Here is a 20,200-nt window from a genome sequence, read left to right on the forward strand (position 1 = left end):
ACTGGTAGCGTCAGTTTTGAAAAAACTTGCAATGCTAGTGGCAGACAGCTTTCTTCCGTTCAAATTCCCGCTGCTTTAAATAAATGTAGCGTGAAAAATTGAAGTTCCGAGCAGAACACGCACCACAAGTGGATCTCTTGACGTTCAAATTATATTGTGGGCGTTTATTACGCACATCTACCTCATCTGTATATTTTCATCATCATCCTCACACTTTTGCCTATCATCCTCTTCGCCTATATATGTGATCACCATCATCGCGTATCTGCTGCGCGGGTTCACTGACGGGCTCCCGGACCTAATAAACGTCGTCCCAATCGAGACGTCGCAATATTGACATTGCATTCTTTTTTTTTACATCAAATTCACGATATCTGCAACTCGTGGCAGGCCATACTACGATTCCTTTGAATGCGCATGGCAAGATTAATTTCAGGCGTTTCAATTTCAATGAAATTCGGGCATTGTAACGTCCACACAAACAAAAGGGGGCACGATCTACACCGCTCCTGGTGATTATAACTTCAGCATTTTTCCATCCGACAACATTTTTTGTCAATGTTTTCATGAGAAAATAAATATTGTCCACGGCTGGTTCCACTGCTCAGTTTGCATTCCTAAACCAAAGTGCAACATTCAGGCTGTCTACCTGGCTGAAAATGTGGTTAAAGAAAAAAGGCGGAAATCTTTCGTTGAAAAATCGGGCCGTCAAGTTAGGACGCACAATGAATTATCAGCTTTTTAACAAAAAGCGCAGTTATTGCGCTGAACGTCTTCAACTGAAAGTTTTATAGCATGTTTGAATAACTTAGTTAAGAAGTAGATTACGACTACTTTCGTTCCGCCGTCGATTAGAGATAGAGACAACGCAGTGAGCATCCTTACCCGAAGTCAAAAGTTGTCCAGTCTTCCAAGCGCGCCGCATCGGATGAGGCCTGCTGTCGCTGGAAGAACGCGAACTGGACGATCACGAACACGGGCACAAGCCAGAGGAGGCGTCGTCGTTTGCTGCTCAATCGCGGCAGCGCGACGGCGAGGTTCGAGGGCCGCGAAAAGGGGGACCCCGTTCTTCGCGTCGCGACACTCATCGAGTCCGGCATGGTCACTTCCAGGCCATACGCCGCCGTTTCAGGATTTCTTTCTTGCCCAGGTAGCGGTGGTGCGCGCAGCTGTGCTGTTATGCGTTATGGCACCGCAGCAAGCGACTCGTGCGCCTATGCTACCTTTCGCAGTCACCGACAGCCGCGTCCCCCAACGCGCCCGCGCGCGCCTCCGTGCTCGCTCCACTCCCGTCCCCGCTACGATATGGCAGCGGACACTAGTGCGTCATCAACTGGGCTGATGCGATACCCGCTGGCCGCCCCCTCACTCCCACCCAACCGCCTTCTCGCACCCTGTGCGGTACAAATGGTCGAGCTGTCCGAAACACAAGGCATGCATTGTACGCGAGCCCGCCTTTCTCCCGCCGTCGTCGGGTCGTGGACTTTGCCGTAGATATCGTTCCGCTGCTGCCGTCATCGTTTTCGACGGCCGATTTCGTTTCCTTTTTTCGTAGTACGGTCTCCGAGTAGTAACACTTGTCTGCAGCCTGCGAGCTGCGCGCTGCAGATCAAAGAACGAAAGCTAGTGCATGGTTGTCAGAGGCAGTGCTTGAGCGCGAATGGGCAGACGCGAACGTCGTAATAGATACGTCCCGACGGTCGGATGTGTGCTAGCGTAGTTTCCTTGCTGCGTACCATACTGCTGGCTCGCTCTAGACAAACCCACGTGTAGCCGTAGACTTGTGAATGCCTTAAATGCGTCGTTACACGTCCCGAGCAGAGCAGTTTGTAAGTGGAGCACCTTAAAAATCAAGGTGTACAAAAAAAAATTCTGAGCCCTTCCACTATGGGAAGATGGAATACTTGCGAAGCTGTACTTGTTGATAACTATATTGAGTTACATATGGTTAATTGCTATATTGATTGAATAAACACACACACACACATGGTTGTTGTTATCGTCTTTTATTTTCTCCGGCCACGGCGGCCACATTCCGATGGGGGCGAAATGCAGAAAACACCCGTGTGCAGTTAAATTTAGGTGCACGTTAAAGAACCCCAGGCGGTCCAAATTATTCTGGAGCCTCCCACTACAGCGTGCCTCATAATCATATAGTCGTTTTGGCACGTAAAACCCCATAATTTATTTTCTTTTATTTTCTCTTTACTTCGTCACCATGGTAATCATTGCTTTGTGGTTACTGCGATGTACTGCAATTTGTTGCCGATTCTTTCGCGCCCACTCCCGCTTCTGTTCGCGAAGTCAATCCTCACGGGCACGCTGTTGTCCTTCATCGGTCACCGAGCGGCTATCCGACGTGACGGAACATTCGGACGACACGCGTTCGGCTATAGCGGCTTCCCTTCCCCTTCGCGCCCATTCACGTGGTTGCACACCCCGGCGCTCTTTCCATGCACGTTCTTCTTCTTCAGTACGGACTACGCGCGTCCCGGCCACAGCAAGACCAAAGTACAACTGCTGATAAAGTCGCTAGAGCGATGTCGACGTCACAAGAAAACGAAGCACAGACATTGGTGGGTACACAATGACGTTTTATTATTCCGCCATCCACTCCGGAGCCACGGAGCACCGCCGGCGCGCAGCCGGCTACTGTAGATTCAATTTTGTCGACGCGACTTTTGTAGGCAAAAGTCTGTCGACGCACGCACTTTTGTCCGTCGACGCGCGCACTTTTGGTCAGAACCTAGCCATATGAAGCTTCGCTTTAAAAAAGAAAAGAACCGGAACGAATATGGCAGGTTGCTGGTTACGTAAAGAATATGTTCCAGCTTCCCTTGATAAAGGACGATAAGGTTTTGCTGGCTTATACCTGACGGCCCTGCTTTTGCTTAGACGACAGCTGTGTATACCAGTTATTGGGAAGCTTGTTCATCACCAACCCTCTCTCTTTCTGATATCAATGAAACATCGGCCAACAAAAGCCTGGTGTCACGACATTTTGTCATAAACAGATATTCCACAGTGGGACGCTGTGGAAGGACCACGAGCGAGCATAAAGTCCGTTTCCGCCGCATTGTTTGGGCATGCAAAACCGTCCCCTTGGTATAGTGGACCGTGTTGTATGCTGCAGCGTAAAAACCACGTCCTAAAATTGCTGCTACAAGAGGCGTTTAAATTGACACAATAACAGAATAATGAATCCGCTTCAACTTCGTATCATCAATGATGAACAGCATCATCTCACCGAATGTGAAAGAGCGCCAAACAGAGGTCTCTACCGTTTCTAGTCAACGAGCAACGAGTAAGTGGCATCATGGCTACTTTGTTTCTAAACACCGAGGCGAATGATACGGCCCACGATTCAGTCGTGTTTAATCCGATTTTCCATGTACAGCAACTTTCATAGGTGCCGATCGATCCAGCAGATGAAAGGGAGCGAGAAAAAAAGAATGTAAAGCAGGAGTGTTAACTGCTCACGTTCACTGTGTTATGTATTTCCATTTACCGGACGGCGTGTGGAGGAAAAGCCTCTGTCAGGCTCATATATTTTAGCTTTTGCTTCGCATTTTCGGCAATCAAATCTTCTCTTTAACAGAAAATCAAATAAAGCGAAAGCGAAACTTTGAACATGCTCGGCTAGCTATCGTACACTACGAGGGAGGCATAAATGGTAAAGGAGGTTAATGAGTGATTAAAAGAGGTGTAGGTAAAAGGAGTTAAAAAGATATAGATATGTGTTCGTTAGAGCTAACTTCGCAGCGTAAAGCGATTCGACAGGTTAGGCGACTCAGGAACCGCAGCCGCGCTCACGTACTATATTTATGTTCAGTAGCCCCATGCGGTCATGGTATTTTCATATTACTATTTTGTCACTTGACCTTGCGCTGCGTGGTAGGGAAAAGAACACTGAAAGCAAGTGAGAACGATATTGTTTTTTAATACAAATACGAGTAAGACTGAGACATACTTATCAAAATTTCACTTTTCCCGTTACACTTTATCTTCGCCTTTATTGATCCCTTCGTCAATCTTGATATGATTCAACGCTCAACCAAAACGTGCATCAATGTTTGTTAGTCAAGATATAGCTCACTTAGTGTGCGATGGAGCAGTATCTAATGGAGCCTGCAATCATCTTCATCAACAAACTCTAATTTGTGACAAAATTTGACCTCCTAAATTCTTAGACATTGCAATATGACTTCAGCCTCGGCAAGTTAAGTTCGATGGCTGCATTATTGTCGGACCACAAAACTTTCGTACGAACATTTGAACTGAAATTGTATAATAGTATATAATAATATATAATAATAATGATAGAACCCCTTCAGTCACGAATTATGATCGAGTTTCGATTCACGTGTGAAACATACATAATTTTATGCCAGGGTGCTTGAAATTCCACTGAAAGCAAGTCAAGGTGGTAGAATGACTCTGCATTTTATGATGAGTCACATAATACACATTAACCAAATGTTTGAATATTGTAAAGTCAGTCATGGCTTGTTTCTTCATAAAAAGGATTGAATCACCCACTCAAATTATATGCACAAGTTATTTATTGGCGGCAAGCATTTCAAGAAAGTAAAACAATATTTCGAGGTTGCTACCGACATACCCGACGTCAAACGTGACGTAAAACGCGGTAGTGCCTTCACCAAAGCGGTATTCTGTACGATACATATCCATCAGAAGTAAAATGGAAGTAATTTAGGTTAGCAGAATGTTCAATTTACCCTAAGCTTAAAGTTTGTGCTCTATTCCTTGCTACCACTACCCAGAAATGGCAAAAATAGGACGCGTCCACAAATGTGGACGCCGTGACTAAGGGGGATAAAATGCATAAGGTTTTCTTTGTTTATTTGTTTTTCACGGACGTAGTAAAGAATTTTTCAGTTTTCATAGATTGCATATATGCAACTATAACACGCACATGCACGCATGCACAAATACACTCACACAACGCACACGCAACGCACGCACACAACGCTGAGGACAAAACTGATTCGCAAATGTGAGTCAAATCACACATACTTCGTGAGGTGTCGGGGGGAAACGAATACTTATTCCCGAACCCTCTCGGTTGTCATCTGCCCCTGCTTCAGCGTAAAAACCACTCCTAAAATTGCTATTACAAGAGACGTAAATTGACACACACGTGCGGGAAAGGAAAGACAACGCTATTTTTAAGAAATGTGTTTTAGAACTTGTGTAAGAAATGGTGGGACAATTTACGCCTGCCTTGTAATAGTTTTGTTTCATCAATTACCCCACCAAGAAATCCTACGAGTATTCATAAAATTGTCCGCAACTCTCTCTTTCACTGAAGCTAACGGCAATCGTAAAGTATCACGGATATTTCAACATATTGTGCACGGTGTATGACAAAACACACCGTTCTTCCAAGATGTTAAAGCCTAATGTCCTCTACTTTACGCGAAGTGATAGGAAAGCACGAAATATCAAGATAGCTTTGCACGGCGCAATGCAGAAATATAGGTATCCTGTCTCCCTCCTGAAACTAAATGTACACTTGCTATCGGTTCGATTGCACAAGTGATACTACTGAAGCAGAGTAACTTACCATACCGTTTAAGAACACTAAACCGAGCGATATAGGAAATTCTGAAGCCTAATCAGCCAAATAACGCTGGCCGCAATACAATTGCTCTGCGTGGATTTTGTATATAAATTCCCTCGCAGTGCGTTAGCAAATGATACTATAATTGACAAATATGACAAAGAAAGACGCGTGACAAAATGCTGAGGCTTTGCCGTGTGCATCATTGCCAGGAAAGATGTGCTAGCTGCCAGTAAATTTACTTTCATCGTAGCTACGCTTGCCTGCAGTAAACGTAATTCCAGATCCGTACCGGCATCGCGGTGCACGGCTATAGCCGTACCTGCACACCAGCAACTCCCTCATCCACTCTCTCGCTCAATCACTCCCTCCAGAGCTGCATAGCTTGACCACGTAAAATTTCCACAAGTCAAAATAGAGCGCGGCCTACTAGCCTGTAACTAATGTCTTCTAGCCAAAAAAAATTGTCGCAAGGTAAAAATAAAAAGAGCTGGGAGAGAGGCCACCTGCCCGTAGCGATAAGATAGCATTGTTCAATCTGCAAACGAAATTGCGCTCAAGACAAAACAGCCGCTTCCGTTCGTTTACCGCTGATAAGGCCGAGTTAGAAGCGAAAAACATAGGCAAACTCGAAGATCATTGTTCAAATACTACGTTTATTATCGCTTTTCACGTGCGCAGTTGCTCAACAAGAGAAAACATGACGACATCAATCTACACGGCATGTTCACCAACATGCCTGAACACAAAGCGCATCTGCTGGTCTCTACCGCGCTCTGCGCTGTATTGGTCGAGCGCCGTTTCCACGCAATGGCAAAATTTGAAGGGACGCTAAAGCGGAAACTTTGGTTAGACTGTATTAGTAAATTATCACTCTACAATACCTGAAAATACACTCTCACTGTCAAAGGGGGCTCGATAATCCAGAAAGGAAGCAAAAACAGAGAACAGGTCGTAACGCCGATTTGAAGTTCCCGCTTGAGCTTGCTGTGACGTCATGTATTTTCACGGCTTTATTAGTAAGTATAAAAGTTAAGTCTTTATCGGTTAAGACGGAACACAATATATTCCAATAAAGCCATAGACTGAACTTAGCAAGTTTCGAGAACTTGTACGGCGCCACAACGGCTCAAGTGAGAGGGAACGCTTTGGAATCTGTGACGTCACACTCACGTACCGGCGCTTTGGTTGAAGCAGAAATAGAAGAAGAACTAGAAGTGTGGCCGTAATTTTCTCGTCTAGTATTCAGACTTCTACCACGAGATCAACAAAGTAGAGTTTTGAAAGAAACGTTTATCGGGTTTAGCGGTGTCCGCGCAATGTCCGTTTACCCTATGTATCCTATTATAACTGCCTCATTGACTACTCTGAAAGTGGGAAAGGTGTGTGTGTGGAGGGAGGAGGGGGTAGAAAAGATGAGGAGAATAGAAGAGAAGATAGGAATAGAATACATCCGCAAAAGCACGAAAAAGGGCACCTGACACGACTGCACTCCTTGATACAGTCACGATGGTTTTAATAAAATAACACACACTTAATGTCCCCTATGCCCTCTGTGGCTTCACTGTCTGTTTTCTTCGTATGTTTGTATTTAAAAAAGTCAAGCCCCCGGGATCATCTTACTCTATTATCCGAGTGTTTTAATAGCAACGCGGCCAGACGTCGGCTGGGACCGAGGTCCAATAATTTCCGTAGTGTGATGGTTGTCCAGTTTGTCGAGCCTGGCGCGGAGCGCATTTCTTAGTGCACCGTGTTCTCCCCACCCCCCGTTAAACTCGAATCTGACAATGATTTAAAGCAGTCCCGCCAAACCTCAGGTCGCACTTCCTCCTGTTTCACTCCGTATATCATTTGCGCGCAGGCATTCTATACGTGATGCACAGAAAATATGGCGTCATTCAAGGTGAAGGCTATAGCTGTCACGCGTTTTGCCGAGCGACAGCGATGAGCACGTTCACGGGTACTTAGAGGAAAACGTGTTAAAAATGCACTTTACGATAGCGTGAGTGAGTAATACGAGTGGTGTTGGCGCTGCTAAGTGAACGGACGAAGGCGCTCGCGATGAGAGGATGTGAGGAGGAGATGCTTTCGACGAGCGGGACCTGTTGTTGTATACAGGGTTTTTTTTTTTTTAGCTGCACCAAATTTTTAAAATGACAAAAAATATAAATCTTGGTCGCGTTATGTTTACCATTCGAGTGTACGGATTGGCGGCCTCTAGATACAGAGCAATTTCCGCACTTACGTGCGTAATTAGCGAAGTTACGGTAATTAACTTTCTAATTATCAACAATGGCTGGCTACATCAAACGAGTACTTTGGGGCCCGTCCTCGACGCTACCTATCCCAACGATCAAATTTTGAATAGCGGAGTTCATGTGGGAGCTACGCGAACCACGCACGAGATCGCTGATAAAAATTATAACGAGCAGAAGCTCCAAAATAAACCTCTCTGGAATCCTATACAAGCAACGACTATATTGTCGGAGTCGAGGGCGATCATCAAATTAGGCTGTTGGCGGCATTGAAGACAAATACTATACTACGAAAGTATGAGAACTTTCTTATTTAAAAAAAAGTGTGCCCAAATATTATCCATTAGGAAATACAATAACCGTCAAACCAACCAACATGTGGAATTGTATTGGCTATGAAAGTTGCTCCAGCTGCCGTTGGACGCAGATGCCTCAAGGCTGAGTTGACGTGTCCATCATCCGCTGTCTCTTCGCATGTCGCGTGTAAGAAGTGTGACTGTGGCCGCCACGCTGCCGACCTTCGCAGGGTTATGAGAAATTCTGAATGCAGGGTATCACTTCGGGCTACTGTTTTAATGCCAAGCGTTCATTCGTGAGTTCAACCTAGTTTTCTGTAACGACCATCTGGCGACTATCCTATCTGGCCGTTTTCATGGGCCGGTCCCGAAAATAATGCGGTCTAATAATGTGGGCCGATCCCAAAGATAGTGCAGTCTAAAATATGGACTGATCCCGAAGGGCGTTGCATTCACCAAATCATACACGTGTTTGACTGGAATGGCTGATAGCGTCGAGTGCAATGCCTGCGGTGTCGAGGAGACCATAGAACACCTACAGTGCTACTGCCCATCATTTGAAAACGAAAGACATGACCTGTTCACAGCTATAAATCAGCTGGATAAAAAACGATCCCTCTTGAACAAGATCTTGGGACCATGGCCTTGAATATGGTAGCTACAAAAGCCTACAAAAGCGCTCCTGCGACTTTTTTGAAAACTACCGGATGGAGTGACCGTCAGTAATAGAGCGAAAAACAGTTACCACGTCGTCGATGTCCACAGTAGACTTTATCTTGTTCTCCTAACCTTTCCCTCCCCTTTTTCCTTCCCCAGTGTTAAGTAGCCAACCGGCCTCAGTCCTGGTTAACCTCCCTGTTTTTCATTTATATCTTTTTCTCTCTCTTTCAATGATCCTCTTTGACGCAAACTTGGGTCACTGAATTCGCATCAACTAACATCATGCGCTCCACGTTCCAAAAGCAGTAGCAATTTGCTGCATAATAGTTAGACTTGTAAGAACCATTCTCGATCCAATTGTGAATGTTTCGCATTACGCAGATGTCAACTGGAGTTGAGTCTGCTTAAATTTGTTGTTGCTGTTGTCTTCGCATACACTCAGTTTGTCAAGCGCAATTTCTAGCACGCCGTTCCAGCTGTCATTGCCCATAGCGCACCATCCGCGGCAACCATGGCCGGTTTAATGTAGCGAGTCCCATTTGCTTGATTCTATAACTTTCTGATCACCCACCACTCACGACCGGCTGACACTGGTGATAACATGGGCGGAGCGCCGCACGGACCACTTACGAAGCGCAAAAAAAGATCAGCACTGTAATAGAATCGTTCCATCATACTGGACCATGCTTTATTAGTTGCACTGGCACTCGTTTTACGCGCGAACACTAACGAAGAACAGAATATCGTTGTCGTACTTTGGAATTCAATGAAGGGAAAAAGAACACCACCTTAATCTGGAACACCACCTTAAGCTTTCTGTTCTTACTTAGGCTGCTACTGGTGTTATCATCGTCGTTATTATTGTTTCAACCTTTAACACATTCTGTACGTTTGAAAGTGCTACGACCGACTTCATTTTGATAGCCACGAGTTAATACAACGCATCTTACAGTCAAGGTCTTGTCATTGAACATGTATCGAAAGCAAATAGAACAGAAAAAAGGAACTCCTTCGTGAATTCTAGTTGGATTATGGTCAGCCCGAAACCTACATTTCATAAGAGACAATTAAGAGTATACAAATGAACGTCACCTACTTAAATCGATCTGACAAATATTGCTAACAAAGCTTATCATGGCAGTGAAAAGAATACGAGAGCCAAGAGTCCCTCTTCAATCGCGAACTCGAATGCAATCTAAGTAATCCTACTCCTCATATGCGGTTCATCCTGACTGCAATGAACATAAGGGTATGCACAAAATTACCAAAGTGTATAATAACAGGCAGTACGGTGCTTTGTTTGGTGGTTTAAAATCGACCTTCGCCCAACAATACTATATCAGTATACTTTACTACATTTTGGTTCTTAAGTACCATGCAGTTCTCAAATGGCTATACAGGCCACGGGAACGAAAGCTCTGGCCGAAAATTTTCGATATCTCAGACTCCAAATGTTAAATCTGCTTTTTAAGCGCAACACGTTATTTGTAACAGGAACTCAAAGCTATATATTTTCCATCGTGACGATAGTATCGCAGGACAAAATTCGCAACTTGAGCCAAATGCAAACCCACCGACTTGGTCATCAAGTGCAAACCATGAGTAAATCGATGTTTTTAAGTCAGCACTGGTCTGCAGGTACAAAGCATAGGAACTGTTAACGTGTAGCTTGGAAACTACTACTTTGCCGACAAGTCAATTTCCAGGAGAGTTCTCTTCAGCCAACGGTATAAATCAATTTGTATACGAAATGAAAAAAACGGCGAGTTCGAAACAGGAGTTGAAAAACAAGTAGTTCCGTTCATACTTCACACCAGCATAAACGATAAAAGTCCTACATACAACATTACCAGATAATGGTTCATTATCAATGCCCGTATGCAGAAAGCAATTCGTACACCACCGGAGTTCGTAAAAAGAGGCATCAGCCAAGTCGTGATCGTGAAGACACATTTAGTGAAGGCGGTTGGCCAATGAAAGGGGTTCTTACGAACGAAGATATTTGCAAATTCGGCCATGGCTGCTGTAATGCAGCGATTTGGGCTTGTTGGTATGACATCGTGAGGCTTATAGCGCGTGAAAAGACAAGGACGAAGGAAGAGATGACTCACACAGGCGCTAACTTGCAACAACATTTATTACGAGAAAAGGACCCACACATATATACAACTTTTTCGCTTACATCTTTTTCCTTCGTCCTTGTCTTTTCACGCGCTATAAGCCTCACGAGGACACGGGTGTTTACCATATCATACATACCCTCGCCGATCCCATAAAAAACAAACATAAGCCTTCGCACTGTTGCACGCTCAAGGCAGAGACACAGGTCGCGAGTACCATCCTGGTCGTGGCGGCTGCATTCTGAAGGGGGGGCGGAATACAAATGTACTCTTGCGCCATGCTTTAGGTGCACGTTAAAGAATCTAGAGAGGTCAAAACTATTCCGGAGTACCCCACTACGGCGTACCTCATAATCAGATCATGGTTTTGGCACATACAACCCCAAAATTTGTCTTTACAGCAGAGGCACTGCGGTGTATGCACCGAGTGACACTGGATCACGACGGAGACACTGGCACAAGCTGTGAATGAGCCCCCGTAACAATGCCCTAATCCCAGTTCGTTCACGTCACGCTTTGGATACAACGAATTATGGGATATAACAAAGTAAATGTCAAACGTACGCTTCCCCGGGCGTTTGTTAATGGTATTTGCGCACAAACACACGTAAATTGTCCGCTGGTCACAAATATGCACCTTCCAGCGAGTATAGTTAGCACCGGTACAGAGTAATTGTGCCCGCACATTTGTACGTCATCTTAAACGTCATCGGCGTCCCGCACCAAACTGGCATGACACTCGTCGCAGGTCTTTGAGGAGCGAATCCTAAACCCACGAGCGGCCGTGCTGAAGCGATTGAAGTCACGTAGCACCATAAACTCTCCATGTGGACTGAACACAGCTCAAAGGAGCCAGCCATAATTATCGTGGCCCCCTACAGTGGGAAGTTATACGCGTAACCTTGTCCACACGAGGTAGGCGCTGTGAAAGAAACGCATGGACGAATGAAACGGTACACGATGCACCAACGAGTCCGGTTCGTTGCTATGTGAAGTTCAACCAGCACTGTGCACGTGATGCGCCTGTCCGCACTGAGATCTCCGCGTTATTATCTGCACGTGGGCGGGTTGAAAGGTCCGAAGTAGTTGAGTTCGTAGCAGCACGCCAGCGTCAGAAAGGCGACGTACAGTCCAAGACAGACGACGCCCACGCGCCAGTTGAGGCGCCACCTGGCGACACACAGTGTGACTAGCATGAGCACTGTTGTGCCCAGCAGTGTGAGCGTTGTGTAAGTGAGAGCGCCGCTGTTGATGTGCAGCCGGCCTCCGGAGTTGGACAAGGTCTTCACGAACCAGGGAAGCCCCAAGCAGAACAGGATGTCGAAAATGTTGCTTCCTATCAGGTTGCTGAATGCCATATTGCCGAAACCTGCGAATAATTATATCTTGCTAACTGACAACACGTACACTCATATGATGTATGCGTTACACTGACATGCAGAACTGTGTCGAGTCTACGTTTATGACTTGCTGTATCAACAGAGTACTCTGTCAATAAAATAATCAAGTCACAGGGCATACTTTTACGATAAATTTCAAACTATTGGTCCACACTGGCACTAGTACTGAAATGTATAGGCCGATATTTATCGTTCCTTGAGGTTCAAGTTATACCTAGCGGCCGTCACTGTGTATCTACCCTTCATTTTATTATACTGTTAAAGTTGAGAAAATAAAGAACTTTTAATAATTTACAGTTTACTAGAAGTAATCTAACATAGTTTAGGTGAATGTTACAAAATTCTTACTCACGATACAGTTGTACGTAATTTCTAGAATATATCATTTTTCTTGCTTTAGAAGCTCATTGTATGCTTTACAGAATGGCCACATCCTTTTGTTGTCTTTGGTGCTGTGGAGTTACAATATTGCAAAATCAAGTCAATTCTTCTAAAACGTCTAGATTTTTTAGTTGTGAAAACATAGTATTGCCTGAATCAAAAATATGCTGCCAACCGTCACTAGTATTTTCCTCTTCCTTTTCTTTAAATCTCTTGAGTGGGTGGCCAAAGGGTACATTTTTGCTTTACGTGTGCATTAGATTACAAAGAAAAAGAGATTAACTTTCCCCGTAAGTGCCTCTTCAATAAAATTCCCAGGACAGACAAACGACGTTAGGCTCACCCATTTTCACTATGAGGACAGTGGTGATGATTTCAGGTACGCTGATTCCAGCGGCAAGAATGGTGATGCCGGAAACCGAATCTGGTATGTTCAGGGTATAACCTGCGTCAAAACAGAAACAAAAAAACTTCATATTTGCATTTTTATTCACGCACAATGCATTCACTAATTGAGGTAAGGTTATTAATGAAAACAAAGTAAAAAGTTAATAAATGATAGAACCCCTTCCCGTTATTTCACCTAATATTTTACTTTATTTTCATTCACAAAAACTTGGATATTTAAAAACACAGACGTAACGAATTACCAGATACGTAATGAAAAAAAATTAAAATTGAGAAATTTAAATTTCCCCGATTTCAGTGGGTACGCTTATAACGCATATCGAATATAACTAAAGTGCTTTCGTGTCGGATGCGTAACTTCGTTCGTTATAACGAAGTTCGACTGCACTGTCGAAAGCGAGACAAAATCCGGCGCCAATGGGGCAGCAGTACAGGAAGACGAAGGTCGATAACGGGCGGACCACGTGTCCCGCCTGAGCTGGGACGTGCGGTCACATTACTCCTGAGCGGGTTTCAGCGTACCAATGACGGTGACCATCCAGGCGCACAGGTAGGACAGTAGGCCTATCCAGACGACGGCCATGATGAAGGTGAGCGGGAATAGGCGCGGCCAGCGCCGACAGTCCGGCACCGTGACCCGAAGCATCAGCGACGCCGGCAGCATGACCAACCACCAGGTGCGAGACGGGCATCCCCGGCGGCCGGACTTGTCGGTGCCCGATCCGGCATCCGAAGGGGCTGAGGGCCTCGCGAAACCCACTTCGACCTCTGTGGTAGGCAAAAAAAAAGGAAGAGTAGGAATACAGTTGCAAGTTTTGAAGCCCTCACGAAGCGGCCACGTGGGGGCTTTCAATGAACGGATTCGACGAAGTCAGGTTCACCGCGTTGTCTCCACCCTATCCCGCAGCTAACCATAGCCTAATCTGAAAAAAAAAAGTTTAAATGCATGAAGGTAAAATGTCAGCTGTCGTGCACAGTCCGCCTAGGCTTCTTCTACCAATTTTGTAAACCTAATCATACGTAGAAGTACTTGAACTGAACTATCTGCCTTGTCTGATGTCCTTTATTTTCTTTTGGGCTATCAACTACACGTCCCGTAGCCACAGATGTTCTCCTTCTAATCATACATTTAAATACCTGCAAACGATGAACGTCTTTCGCGCACCCGAAACGGTCTATCTTAATGTCATCCATGTAACCCAGTTTCCCGATCAGCGAAAATAAGAGGAAAGCACGACAATTGCATGAATCCAGCGCTGAATTTCACCACGAATTTCTACCGAGTTACGTGAACAAATTAATGACTTCCTGGCGATGAGCGAGTAGAATAAGCAATCCGAGGGGCTAGATTTTTAATTACAGCCATATATATATATATATATATATATATATATATATATATTAAGTCGATGAATCCAGGAAAAGCGTAGGTGAAATTACCTTCCATTTAATTAAAAAGTAAGTAGAAGTAACGAGGAACAGGTAAATAAATGTAACTGTAAGGACAACCTCGGCTGGCTTCCTTCCATCCACTTTCTTGGGTATTTGCGTATGTGCACATGATTAGCCCCGGGAGTGTTTGCCAGCGCCGCCCATGGTCACGCCGATGGATGTGGAACATCCTTTCAACCACAGGCGTAACGTAGTGCGTTAAATTATAGCAGACTGGCCAGGCAGTGATGTACGTCATCACGCCGTGGTAGCTCAGAGGCTATGGCGTTGCGCAAGTGAGCACGAAGTCGGGGGTTCGATCCCAGCGGGGGCGGAATGAAAACAACGCTCGCATATTTAGTTTTAGGGGCGCGTCAAAGAACCCCAGGTGATCAAAATTATGCCACCTCCCCCCCCCCCCCCTACTACAGCGTACCTCGTAACCCAATGTGTAGTTTCGGGACGTTAAACCCCACAATTTAATTTTAATGAATGATGCGCATCATCAACCCCGCATAGCCTACAACTAAGAGTGCAACACATTTATTACTCTCGCCCGATTCCGCTCGAAAATAATATACGGCTACACAAGTCTGCGGAAGGATGTACGAGGAAGAACGGAAACGAGTTCCCATCTTACCGCCGTTGACCTCAACCGCGACGGCTTGTGCGTGACGGTCCGGCCCCATCAACGGATGCGTCCCGCCACTAACGTCGTCGTCGTAGCCTTTCTCGGTGGCTACCCCGACTTTTGTCTGGCTACCGCTTCTCGGGATGACAACCGAGACAACAGCAGTAGACTCGAGCGGAGACTGCGAAATGTGGTTGGTGGAGGACAGAAGGGGTGCCGCGACCTCGCCCACTGCAGGAGCGCTGGCGGCTACGGCCGGTGAAGCTGCGGCTTTGCTTTTTCCTGCTCGTTCTGCGGGCTTGTCGGACTTGATGTACGTCACAAACTCGTCCACCTGCGGTCATGGGCAACGGAGACAGTGTACGATCAGACAGCGAGGCGCACCGGATATAAGATAAGCCTTTCTTCAGCCAGGAGAGAGAGATTAATGTAAACACAAGACAGGGAGGCTAACCAGAGGTTATTTCCGGTTGGCTACCCTGTACTGGGGTGTGGTGAAAGAGAGTACGAAATATTAGAGAAAAGAAGAAAGAAAGGAGGGAAGTAGAAAGGGAAGAATGAACAATATGGGACTCTCTGAGTAGGCACTGTCACGGCAGTTTGTCAAGTCACCACCTTGTCGCATACAGGGCCGGTATCTTGTAGCGATGCCTTATGCTTTATTCTATGCTAGTCTTATCATCCACCGCTCACGGCCGGCTGATCCGTTGATAACGGGAGCGGACCGTCGCTCTGGCCACTGACCAAGCGCGAAAAGGCGTTAGTATCGGAAAGGCATCACTACAAAATACCGGCCCAGTGTGAATGTCAGCTACACACACACCATTACGCAGTGCTCTATGTCATCCAGTCACAATTTGCCGCAATCACAAACCGGTAGCTTTACGCAGCAACATACCACAGCTCACACCCATAACACACCTCACCACAAGGCAATGGGAGGCAGCGAGGTCGAGGTCCGACTCGACGGACCAGCTCAACCTGGTCAACCGAGCGAGAAAGACAGCCAAGGCCGCTGGACTCCTGGACTCCTGGACTGAGGGGACCCCCCACTGCACAGTGGAGGAGCTACTTACGCTCGTGTGCTCTTTTGCATAAAGTTTATTATCTCTCTCTATAGTCGCCCACGCCGATATCCGTGTAAGTTTGTGTCGCACAATTTTGGTTTCTGAGAATGGGCGTTTATCCAGCTGGTCTAACGTGGAGAGCGGTGCTCCTTGCTGGTTAGAAACAAGGACACTCGCAAATAAGGTGTGCGATCGCTTCCCTGCACAAGCTAAGTTACAGAGGGCGCTGTGGACCATTCCTTGCGGCCTCAGTATGTTATTTGTGCAAATAAGGGCGGTATAATGAATTAATGATTTCTGGGCCATATGTGACAAGTATATTTCAGAGCGAATACAAGGGGAAAAAATGGAGGACGCTTAAGCTTCGCATTTAAGAGTGGAACGCGATAGCGTTATCGGGCTCCGTTCGCATCACATTTTTCTTTATGAGTAGGCTTCACTGCAACAGACAACGTGAGAAAGCCAGCTTACAAAGACCAAGCTTACACTGATCCCCTTAAAGTCGGCTTTACTTTTAAACACAAACGCACTGCTGGGAAGACATTTTTACAGGAACAATTTGAGCCGTCTTATATCAAAATGTGAAAGCCCTATGCTCTTTTTTATCCTTTCATTAATTGTTTGCTGTTGCCGTGAGGCAGACGCGTGTCCAAAATTTAGAAAGGCTTGGTTTTCAACATTCCCCTTAATGTTGCCTAGAACCAAAGTACAGCGAAATATACCATCAGAATTGGAGGACGTCCGCTTAAGCTTCGTCTTTAAGAGTTGAACGTGATAGCATTCAAATGTCCCTGGCTGCTTATCAGGCTTCTTTCTCATATAATCAAATTACAATCCGACGCTATCACGCCTGTAGGTTGTGGTCAAGTCGTACTTAACGATTTTTCTGACGGATTTATTTTGAGAAATTCAATGTTTTTTCACTAACGCCTTGCGCCACGCGGAGGGCCTGTGTAGTCGGGGTGATTCGGGATGATATATTTCGGCATGATTATTTCCGCAAGACGCCGATGCTTAACGCCGACGCCGAAGCCGGATTTTCTGCGACACGGGGCCCTTAACGCTTTCGCGTTAAACAGAATAGATGACCCAGACGCCAGCGCTATGAATTAAAGGGCAGCCGTAAGCCATCACACGGGTACTTGTCTTTCCTGCATAGTGCAACTGCGCATAGCGCAAATATGTTATGGCACACAGTGATGTTCGTACCCGGAAATGCAACATGCTCTTACTGCGTGTCAGGTGTGCCTACGCAGATGCTTTTTTTTTTTTTTTTTTTTTTGCTGGTGCGCATCAAAGCTGTTCTGAAAGTCTCTCTTTTTTTTTTGCAGATGAAGGTTTTATAGGGCTAGCAAGCAACTACGTGACAGGCGAAAAAGTGCAACGCGAGAGAATTCATACGCCAAAAAAGCGAAGCAACATGGATGCCGCAATAACACAATTCGGTCCTTTTTTAACAGCGAAGCTGTTATAGTTAACCGTAAATGGTGCCGCCTGCTGGCGCAAAACCTTGTCGATCTATGACGTCACTGCGTTGCCTAGCAACCACCTCACGGAGCGGCGTGTGCCTCGCCTCTTCTCCGTGCCATGCACATGTTGCCTTGACATGGGACGTTAAGGAGAGGGAAGGAGAGAATGCGCGCAATGCTCGGGAGAGGGAAAGAGAAAATGGGAGCGAAATAGAGAGAGAAAAAATTGTAGCAGCACCAACGAGGCAACGCGCAGAGCTGCTGCCGACGCCACCCGCGTTGCCTAGCCGCGCATGCGCCGATGCAGTAGCGATGACGTCACCTCGCGTTGCCTAGTAACCGCCGGCTTTGATGCGCGCTCGCTTCGCCCGACAGACACGGGCTCCACCAAGCACCCGCCATCTACACGCTACTGCGCATGCGCCGTGACGCCATCCTGGCGTTTCGTCTGCTGCGCGCCGCCCGTACACTGTGCATAGCTTTTGCCCAGTGTGCATGCTCTTGGCCTCGGAGTTTGCCATAAAAGGGGCTACGCCTAGTCATGTCAACTTTCGATAGATATCGAGCAGCTAGCCTCCAACGCGTTCGGCGCCGGCAAGCAACAGCGTTCTTGGCACTGTACCAACCTTGGTTAGCCTGCCTGCGTTTGTGGCATGCCAGGTACGCTGTCGCTCGTAGGTGCCGACGCGTCCAGCGCTAGTCACGTGAAATGTCGCGACAGGGAAGGTACCTCCGAAAATGATCGCTCGAGAATACCTTCCCTACATGCGTAGTTAAGTTAAACCAAGTTAAGACCTAGCAGCAACCAAGTTAATACCTAGCTGTACCAGCCAGTAAGACTTAAGGATCAACAGTTTTGCTGTGCCTAAGCTTTGCACGGACCGAGTGCAATCTTGCCCGTTTTTTTTTTTTGTTCCTTTAAGGATTTGCCTAATGAGAATAGAGGAGACGTTAGTGTTTTATGGTTTGACTCACAGGTCAATACTAAAACCTTCATTGAGAACATGAGATCGTTTGGTCGCTTATAACATGTCATTTTATACGAACACGACAAACCACGACTCTTGTACAGATAAGAAAAAAATACATTCGCTCTGTAACACGTATATAACGCGGTTCCCAAATTCTGTCTCAACGCAATTTAGCATTTGTTAACTCAGAGTTTCCAAACAGCATCCCGTTCTCAGTATTCACAATCATGATGGCCTAGCCTAATTAAAGGGAACAACGTTACTGTGATTGTCGGACCTGCTGTATCATGCCAGTCGGGAGACTACATGTGTATACCAATCCCATTCAACAGCGCCACTGGTTAAACAGTCAGTTACGTTCCGTCATACGCGTGCAAAGACAGCTTACGTGTGGAGGGGCGCCGGATTTTATCCTATACACTGAAGCAGCTTATCATGCACGAAAATCTCAAAACAAGAATGTTTATGCAACGTTTACGCAACTCCTATCGCAACATGCTCACAAAGGTCAGTAACCGAACCCGATACCGAGCAGGGTGAGAATGCCGTCGCCGCTCATCTATATGCCGTTTTGGTTAATACGACAAGATAAAGTCCTAAGAGAAAGGCAGGAATGATACCCAGGCTGAGCCTGGTAGGCTTCGCTGCGCTGGGGAAGAGGGGAAAGGGGATTGAAAGAGGAGGAGGAAGAGAGAAGTTCATGTGGGACGCCTGCGCCCAATTTTGCTACTGGTCGAGTAACAAGCGGCAGCGCTATTTCGAGCCTGCCACTCTACTCTTCACACCCTGCACAGTTACACAGTCAAGCGTTCATTGTTGAGTTAGTCACAAGGCGGTCATACAGGCCGGTGCACCTAAAAAAAATTAGAGGACGCTTATGATTGGCCTTTAAGAGTGGGTGCGATAGCGTTATCGGGCCCTGTTCGCATCGCATTTTTCTCTATGAGTACGCTTCACTGCAACACGCAACATGGGAAAGCCAGCTTACAAAGACCAAGCTTAAACTGATCCCCTTAAAGTCAGCTTCATTTTTAAACACAAATGCATTGCTGGGAAGACATTTTACAGGGGCAATATAAGCCGTCCTATATCAAAATGTGAAGGCCCTAGGACCATTTTTTATTATTATTTTATTGTTTGCCGTTGCTGCGAGGCTCGTGCGTGTCCAAAATTCATTAGATAGGCTAAGTCCCAGCTTGACCTGCCTTAGGGAGCCTCCCTAACCTGCCGAGGAGGCGAGCGTCATCCGGATGGTGTTTTTGCAAGTTCTCTACCCGGGCGCGCCGCTGTTGTATGGCAGAAATGCTGGAAAATGGGTTTGTGTTTGAGTTTCCTCGTAACAGAATTATGTTTTCTCGTACATTCAAATTACAGTCCGACGCTATCATGTCTGTACGTTGTGGTTAAGTCATACTTTACGATTTTTCTGACGTATTTTACTTTGAGAAATTCAATTAGTTCACTAACAACTCTGTGCCACGCGGAGTGCCTATGTGGTCGGGGTCTCTCGGGATTATTTTCTCAGCC

The 20,200-nt window shown here is 46.1% G+C and overlaps 2 protein-coding genes across 5 annotated transcripts in view; both read right to left on the bottom strand.

The window, feature by feature from the left end:
* The window catches only part of LOC119440585 (sodium/potassium/calcium exchanger 5-like), a 73,642-nt gene extending 72,286 nt beyond the window's left edge, over positions 1–1,356 (bottom strand). Inside the window, 1 exon segment of the mRNA XM_049662976.1 lies at positions 886–1,356. Within this exon segment, the coding sequence (XP_049518933.1) occupies positions 886–925 (40 nt within the window). The 5' untranslated portion in view covers positions 926–1,356.
* Positions 1,357–7,016: 5,660 nt separating this feature from the next.
* The window catches only part of LOC119442196 (sodium/potassium/calcium exchanger 5), a 70,683-nt gene continuing 57,499 nt past the window's right edge, over positions 7,017–20,200 (bottom strand). For all 4 annotated transcript variants that reach the window (XM_049661957.1, XM_049661959.1, XM_037706974.2 and 1 more), the window contains 4 exons: positions 15,176–15,500; positions 13,627–13,872; positions 13,040–13,141; positions 7,017–12,284 (listed from right to left, as the gene is read on the bottom strand). In XM_049661957.1, the coding sequence (XP_049517914.1) occupies positions 11,965–12,284; positions 13,040–13,141; positions 13,627–13,872; positions 15,176–15,500 (993 nt within the window). In that variant the 3' untranslated portion in view covers positions 7,017–11,964. The remainder of the gene's footprint in view (positions 12,285–13,039; positions 13,142–13,626; positions 13,873–15,175; positions 15,501–20,200) is intronic.

The sequence above is a fragment of the Dermacentor silvarum genome, chromosome 2, assembly GCF_013339745.2.
Source record: "Dermacentor silvarum isolate Dsil-2018 chromosome 2, BIME_Dsil_1.4, whole genome shotgun sequence".
Taxonomy (NCBI): domain Eukaryota; kingdom Metazoa; phylum Arthropoda; class Arachnida; order Ixodida; family Ixodidae; genus Dermacentor; species Dermacentor silvarum.